This window comes from Frankliniella occidentalis, unplaced genomic scaffold, assembly GCF_000697945.3.
Source record: "Frankliniella occidentalis isolate FOCC.00 unplaced genomic scaffold, Focc_3.1 Scaffold34, whole genome shotgun sequence".
In the NCBI taxonomy this organism is placed as follows: Eukaryota; Metazoa; Arthropoda; class Insecta; order Thysanoptera; family Thripidae; genus Frankliniella; species Frankliniella occidentalis.
In genome coordinates, this window is record NW_026267164.1 from 1,998,075 (window position 1) to 2,006,671 (window position 8,597).

The 8,597-nt window shown below is 45.2% G+C and overlaps 1 protein-coding gene across 1 annotated transcript in view; it reads left to right on the forward strand.

Moving 5' to 3' along the window:
• Positions 1-4,807, forward strand: part of LOC113217760 (uncharacterized) — a 48,812-nt gene extending 44,005 nt beyond the window's left edge. The window contains exon 6 of the mRNA XM_052265999.1: positions 1,495-4,807. Within this exon, the coding sequence (XP_052121959.1) occupies positions 1,495-1,834 (340 nt within the window). The 3' untranslated portion in view covers positions 1,835-4,807. The remainder of the gene's footprint in view (positions 1-1,494) is intronic.
• The last annotated feature ends 3,790 nt before the right edge of the window (positions 4,808-8,597 follow it).

Genomic DNA, 8,597 nt, shown 5'->3' on the forward strand with positions numbered 1-8,597 from the left:
CCTGCCCCCGCAGCGCCACCCCGCCCCCAAGGTCAAGGCGCCGGGTGCGGCCGGGGCTGTGCAGCTGACGGGGAGGTCTCTGCGGCCCTGGAGGTCCCCGCAGTCAGCTGGAGCAGGCGATCGCCGCGGTGCCCCGCCCCGCCCTGCCTCGCTGCTGCTTGGTTCGCGTGCCCGCCAGGCCCCGCCGCCGCGTGGCTGCGCAACCCGGGCTACACCCGTGGCGGACGGAGTGCCTGCTGCACGGCGCCGCCTGGCGGGGCGAGAGTGGGGTGGCGGGGAGCCTTGCGCACTGCAGTGCTTTGCCGGGCTCTGCCTCGCTGTCTTGGCGTGTCACCGGGTGCTCGCCCTTCCGGACGTATAGCAGCATATCCGCAGTGCCACTCTGTAATACATTAGCATACCACGACTGTCGGAGCAGCGGAGGGAATGCTAGTCAGGCACTCTCCCTTTATCGCCCATATAGCCGACTGGCGGGCGGATTCGTAAACATTCCAGAGGAGTAGTTAAACCCCGCGCCGGTTAATGACGGGTTCTAAACAGCCGCCACCACGATGTGCCCTCTAGTCATCGACCTGCCGCTTGCACGCGAGTCGCCTCGCCTGGGCAGGACGCCGCCGTGTATATGAGTTGCGACTCACGTGGACCCTGGGCGGGCCGGGGGCGGCGCGCGCCATGACCTTGATAATGACCCGTCATGAGGCTTCTTTCTCTGACTAGCGTTGTCCCGGGCCAGGGGCGGCCAGGGGCGGCCAGGGGCTCTGTCGAGTGATCAATAACGCAAGGGAGGCCTATGCCCCCTGTACCCGTCGCGCCCGTCCCGCCTCGCCGCGCCCCAGCCCCCACCCCACTTACTGTAAGGAAAATCAACAGACACTGGTGGTAATTTCTGGACACGTCCGCGTAGTCAATATCTGATTTAGAGCGCAAAACACCCGCCTACCCTCATGTTTTTGACACCGACTGATCAAATGTTCCTTCCGTAGCTTTTTTGTGTGTGCCCTCACCGTACTAGGCTCTGATTTTTACATTACCTTCCATACAGAAAACCGTTCAGTCAAGGGGAACCAAATTCGAAACCGATAAAATTGTTGCTCTGTAATCTATGTTTTTCTTGCTGACGAAATTTAAGTCAAGCTAAGTTTGTTTCGGCAGGCTGGATCATACTTCGTTTAACATTAGGGAACTAAATTTCTGGCCGGTTCGGGAACTAGATTTATTCTCTACAACCCTGATTTGTCCGCGTAAACTTTGTAGTTCCCTGGGTTCAGGGTGTAACGTGTCGTGTTGTGTTCCAAGTATGCTAGTCAAGCCAGAAGCCAGGCGGGCGGCGGCCGGAGAAATACGCAAATAACTCAATCAATACCTGGGCGAGTATCAGACGGGTCTGTTAGTCTGTTGTAGCGCCGGCCAGCACCAGGCCAGCACGCTCCGCCGCTCCGCAGGTCAACTCGCCAAGAGACGGGCCGCCCTCACGTGCCTTGTGTTTTGTTACAGCAAGTCGGGTTCGCCGTCACCGCCGCTGTCACAGCAGCCGCAGTCGTCGCACGTGGACGAGCTGATCCTGGCGACGGCGCGCCGCCTGGAGCTGCCACCCCTGGTGAGACAGGAGGTGACCCTCGTCAGTCCGGGGTCGTTGGTGATGCCGACATCCTCGGCCAAGTCGTCGTCGGGTTCCATCCTGGCCTCCGGTCAGGCCGCCGGCTTCGTGTCGTCGCCGTCGTCGGCCTCATTCCCGCAGACCGCCGAAGTCAGGGGTAGCAGTGGCGGCGCGCGCCCGACCTCGGCGACGAGGAAGTCGGTCTCGATACTTCTGCCGGAGAAGGGCCACGTCTGACGGCGCGGAAAGCCGAGCGTCTCTTGTCAATTTCATATTGTGTTGTGTAAATATTTGTTGTTTTTATGATGTAGTGTGTAAACGCCGTTGGCGTGTCTAGTGTGTGAGCGTTATCTTGGGTGAATGAAAGAGTGAGGCTGAGTGTGACATTGTAACTGTAAGGGTAGGCTTTAGTGAGGAAGGACATTTCGTCGAGGAAATTATTGACTAGTCAAAACGTAAATAATGGAGGACGACTGCGAAGGTAGACAGCGCGGAGAATATTCGTACATTACAAACAATTTTTGTATGTGTGCTCATGACATTGTACGTACATTCTCTAAACGAGTATGGCGTGATGGGGCGTCCATAAGCAGTGAAAGGCTGAAGTTTTGCCTTGCGTAACATTTTCTTTGATAAAAGAAGAGTGTGGAATTGTCCCAAATGCACTGGAACAGTAAGTGTGTGAATATCGCACATTTGTAGGTGTGTGAATGCCAATTCGTACACTTAAGAGAGTTACGGTGTGAATGTTCATTTTAAATTCACCCATGTGTAAGATTGTCGTTTACACACACTCGTACAAGTGTGTGACGTTCACACACTTCGGTTACAGGTATGAATTTCGAGAAGAATTTATTTCGAAACAAGCCACTAGTTTCAAGAATATACGGGCATTAATAGAACAGAAGTTGGTTTAAAGTACTGCACAACGTAGTTCCCTGACGATAGGGAAAGCTTTGTTGCTTACAACTGATCGTTCCATCGTTTTAAAGAGAAAAACGAAAGCGCCGTCGAAGGACTGCTGGTCTTCCATAATTTTTGTGAACTAAATGCCATTTACGTTTGATGGCCTTTGCCCTAGATCGTGTTGTGATATTTTGTTAGGAAGTTTCCTTAAGAGACAAGAGTCAGATTTTAAAAAGGGATATGCGATCGAGGTCACGTAAGTTACTATGTGTTAAATATATGAATAATTTTTAGCATAAAATCGTTTGGATGGCGTTGTAGTCCACACCACACTGGTTTAAATCAGAGCCACGTAGGGCTGAAAGGATTTGTCTTCACTTCTTTTCCTAGGTTCGCCAGTTGGCTTTTGTTGTTTTCTTCCTTCATATTCATTTTCGCTCTCGTATTGTGCGGGAACTTTCGCTTTCCTCGACATCTGTGTGATAATATGTCGTTAGTCCCGTTAGTCCCGCAATGCGGAAGGGAAACGAAACAAGCACCTGAAAAATACTCAAATGTGTAATTGTAAATATACTGTTGTACGGTTGTACCATATAAATTGTTGCCAATTTAAAGCTCTTTAGAGCGTTCTTGAATTAATTTGTGAACATTTTTCATGGTATGCACCTTGACATTGTCACCATTTTTTTGTGTCGCTTTAATTATTTATTTAATCGTATGGCTGTTAGTCGCCATCGGCGATTACAGCTCATAACTTTTTCAACGTGAACGTTAAACGATTTTCTCTTGGTCACTGCTAGCGCTCACGGTGGAAAACTGATGAGAGCACAATATTTCACAAACCACCTTCAGACACAACCATTCATTTTCCGTTTTACAACTGCTTTCAATCATTTCTTTCGTAAAAAATTGTAAAATTATTTTTTGTTTGCTCAAACTAAAACAGTATTTGAAAGGGCTGGAGACTGCTGCTAGATACTTCCCTTAGTTGGTAGGTTTTGAGTAACATCTTGGTTATCAAAAAAAAAATTAAATAAAATCGAAATGGACGTCTAAAATAAGTTTGAATTTCTTTGTTCCTAAACATTCAATGAAATTTAAGACTTGTTTCTCTAATCTCTCCAGTTTTCGAGCATGTATGAGTTAGCTGCAAAACTAGAAAGCAAAACTTTTGGGAGAACCGAGACGGCCATTTCTTCTTCTCAAGTATTTTGAGACACTTTTCAACTCTTGCTTGAAGTACTTACATATCAATTTACGAAAACAGCGCACAATTCGAATCTAACCCAAATTGGTATTCCTATTTCATTTACAAAAGGACGCGATTTGTCATAATAAGTCTGTAAAACCTGTGCACTGGTCGAAAGCAAACCATCTTTATTTCTACCGCCAATCTGCGTTGAAAATTAGTTCCGCTCGATCTGATACTGACAAATTTCTACTGGCTTTAATACTGTGTGTTGCCCCTCACATTAAACTACACACATGAAACCTAGCCCCATAAACCGAGTTTTGTAAAAGGTCAAATTGTTAGTTGCTAAGTTTGGCTTGTTGGTGAAGAAGGTATTGGAAAAAGAAAGGTGGTCGCGTACCCCAGCAGCGCCAACGAACGCGCTTTAGTGCGTGTAGAAAAGCTCTCAAAATGTACAAACGCATTTAATGCGCATAATACGCATTGAATGTACTTACATTGTAATTTCAAATGCGATAATGTTCATAAAATTTTCTGCAATAATGGTCCAAATACGATTTCCACTTGTCACTCTACCAATGGATACCACTAAAATACTACCGTTCTAAACTGACTGTTGATCCAGAGCGACAATTACTATTATTTATCGCTTCAACTGGTGCTATGTGCAATGTAATGTGGAAATGGCGCTTAGACCGTGATTGCATTTAAGTTCAAATCGTCAATACACTAAATCTACAGTGTATGCATATTAAATGCGCCATCAAGCCCGGTGCGAAATGAATTTTTGTCGATGTCGAAACGATGTCGGTATGACATCGTAAGTCGAAATTGTGCACAAGTTTGAGTCCTTGACGACTCAAACCTGTGTCTCATTTCGACTTTCTACATCGTAAATCGTTACGCACTGGGAGGTCTCACGTTTTGTGCGTATTTCTACTCCTACTGAAGCTAAGTAAATTTCGTTTGACGCCTTTGTAAACCGTATCTGACTTGGCATCATCGTCTTTGATGACGGGTTTAGAAACAAATGAGATGTGATATGTAAAACTTGTATTTCTTCTTTCCTGCGCTGCGGGTGAGAATGAAGACTTACTTGTAATACAGCCATCTTTCTAATCTCTTTATTTTAAGTATGAAACCTTACTTTTAATACGTAGCTGTTAAAGGGTGACTTCCCTCTCGTTCGAAAAGCTGTTTATATTTGTGAATGGCGCTGCAGTCATTGTCAACTTTGTAAGACTAAAGTCGATTCTTACTGTCATTCTCCATTATTGCTTCACTGTTAAATATGTCGTCTGAAATTTTAAAAATGTTTTAATTTTTCTGTTCACGAAACTTTATGTAAATTTACGACATCCCAATCTTGGTCGCCTATTTATCTGAGGTCAATACGTAATGATTGTAACTCTACAATCGACATTTTTCATGGAAAACTTTTCTCTAACACGTACAACTATGCACTGTAAACCCAAGTGTGTACATAGTACACTCTTCCTTGTGTGTTGACAGCTCACACAAGGAAGTGTGTGCCTGGCATGGCACTCACTAGGAAGTGTGTACATGTGTGGCACACACTTGGAAGTGTGTACTTGCCATGGTGTACGCCATGAAGCGCGCACGCACTAAGAAATGTGTGCCACATACGTACGCCCTTCCTAGTGTGTTCCATACCAGGTAAACACTTCCTTGTGTGTGCTTTCAAGTACAGGCAAGGAAGAGTGTACTATCTACACACTTGGGTTTACAGTGTACTTCAAACTATTGTGAAATATCATACTGCTGGATTTAAAGCGTGTGACTTGCTCGCTGCTACACCGCAACGAAAGTTAAATGTGCGTGCACACCCAAAAGAGTAGTCAGTCAGTAGACCTGCGATGAGCGAGCTACGCAAGCTAAATTCCTACCTCCACCACCCTCCCACATGCGAGAAAGGGTCTAGCTCGGCTCGCATAGCTCGCCCTTTATGTGTCTAGTATATACACGACATGTGTGTTGTCATGAATTCTGGGATGCATGTATTGCACAAGATAGTAACGAGATAGGTTACCAGTATAAGTATGCACTTACAATGGTGTTCTTTGTAAACCCTTTTAAGTGTAAATACAGAGAGGCATGTTTTCTGTGAACATGGCTGTGCACGCATCATTTACGGTATGGCGGCACTGGAAAAAGATAGGTAGGACTTAGTGCCTTTAAAAGTGCTAAATTTTAATGCTTTCAGAGAGGCACAAAGTCTCCAAAGACACTTAAACTTTAAGGCATTTTCGTGCCTTCCAGAGGTGCGAACCTTTTCGTGCCTCTATAAAGGCACGTAAGTCATTAACACCCCAAGAAAGGCGTTAATTCCTACCTTTGTTTTACCAGCGGGTCGACGGGTGGTTATGAGGTCTGTGAATTTGACCTCTTTAATACACCGCCAGAAATGGCGATATCGTTTCGATATCGTATATCGCATTTGTGTCGCTTTTCGTGTCGCTATCGACACAAAAGTGGGCACAAAAACGACATGCGATATCTAAACGATATCGTTGCGATATCGCCCAAATTTCGGTATCGCTCCATTTCTGGCGGTGTAACCGCTCGTTGAAGTTCAGGAAGGGTGTGACAGAGCAAACGTCGGTGTATAGGGGCTTGCCCACCCTAGGCGCCACTATGCCTCACGGTCGGAGCAGAATACAAGCCTGCCCCAGCTGACATAGTCTCTTTTACGCCGGTCTAGCAAAATGTGTGTACACATTTTACTGTGGGTGGGTTTCGGATAAAATTTGTATATGAACAGTGTACCTAAAATGTTTGGAAGATGAGCTGACAAAGTTGACAGACAGTAAGGCTCTATCAGCCTAAGGATCCTAACACATTAACATTAGTTCTGCAGTTTTCATTGTACTTGGTACTATGGCCATTGTTTTCAGATTTAAATAGTCTAAATTTCTAAAAGACGTCGACCGGAACATTTAGAAAGATTTGCCATTGCTTCAGTCCCCTGGGAAACAGGGATCCCTTGTTTCGCAGGATCTTAACCAAACTTTCAATGAAACCATGGACCACTATTCTGTCGGTTGTTTTAGCGATGCTTCATGTTTTGGTCGGCATTTTGAGCGAACAAAAAGACATTACAATGTAAAACCATTAATCACACTAAATATAATGCAAAATGCAATGTTAATATGTTAAGATCCATAAGCAGATGAAGCCTATTATGGAGTAACAAATTGGACGAGTTCGAAGTTTCCCTTTTCTAATTTTTATTGAGTTTGTCTCTAAAAAGGAACGGCATTTGACTGATTGTGAGTTTAAGTATACTGAATAAATGTATAATTCTAAGCATTCCCATGTATATGGTTGTGTCATCTTGAGGTTGTCAGTTTTGGTTCCCATAACTAGCCAAGAGATTCATAAATGCTTTGGAAGTTTTGGCTGTGATAACTAATCAGCTTTGTTGCCAATGTAGTCTTATTTAAGAGTCCTCTGGCGAATTTGTAAATATACCTAAAGTCTGATGCGTTGAGCATCAATGCACATCAAGTGTTCTTAAAGTAGCACAGTGTGGAGAGTACAACTAACTGCATCAGGACGTCAAAGTAAACTTTCCAAGCATGTTAAGAATTTTCTGGGCACACGGATTTCTGTGAGGAACCAGTTTGTGCAACTTTTTTTTTCAATTAACTGCTATAGTTGTATATGTGTTTTGGTCAAAACTGTTTGATACCAAAGAAAATTAAAAATAAACAACTACCGCTCAAAAAAGCAAACGACTCTGCCCTTCACCTTACAGCACCATGCAACATCAGAAGGTAGTTAACATTTACTTTAACAAAAAGTTGTACTCCAGAGGGAGTACTACTCTCCTGCGGGAACCCGTGTTCATTCGAGGGGCATAGATCCTGTGTTTTGATGGCCGCGATCAGGCGGTGGTATCCGCTCCAGCCGGCCCGATGGGTCCATTCAACCGGCGAGCTGGTTCCGCCGATGATGTGCTATCCGCGCGATGTGCAAGGGCCCTGACCTGGCAGCACAGCACGGGACGGGGTGTGCCAAAACAACGGTGCTCCCAAAAGTCTTTTTCCCTGTCTTAGAAACAAAGCCATGAAGATGAGAGATAATAGAGAGACAATACACTCAGGAGGAAAAGTATCCGTAACGTACCGTAACGTAAAAATATTTCCTCTTTTCACACTTAGTTCCTTACAAAGAGTGGTCTTCATTTTACGAATGAGAGTTACGTTTGTAACATAAAGGATTGGAACCACCATATTACAAACGGATTTTCTTCGTATTACAAACAGTACCAGTTTGTTAACAGACGCGTGTTCTTCGTATTAAAAAGCCGAGCCCTTCGCAATTCAAAGTATTTGTTTGTATCACAGAGGTTCCAAAAACTTTGTACGTTACGAAGAGCACTTCTTTCGATGTGCTAGTTGGCCCTTGCCCGCCCACAGACACAGATCCCGGAGAATTTCGTGGTTATACTGAACCGCATGCAGCCAAGTGGACGGGGTTGCCTTCCGTCTCCAACCACTGCGTCTTATGGCCCGTTTTGTGAGTAGGCAACTCGTCCACACGCCTCCACGCGGTTGGATCTAGGACAACTCGCCCCAGTCTAACTTGCCCCGGTATAAAGTCGCCCCAAGACCATTTCGCCCCATACCCATGTCGCCCCAACGCTAAGTCGCCCCAGTTGAAATCAGTTTTTCACAAGGAATGTGAACTTCTATACAATAAAAGAATCCGGACAAGTTGTGGCCAATGGCTCTTAAGTATGTGACTACCTACGTCGTCGTCCTCTGTGTTCTCCACGTAGCTCACCCAGAAAAAGGTTCGGTTGATTCAATGGAAAGGAAATATTATAAAAAATTTTCCTTAACTCGACGGAATTTTATTGGTTCAAGGGAAAATATC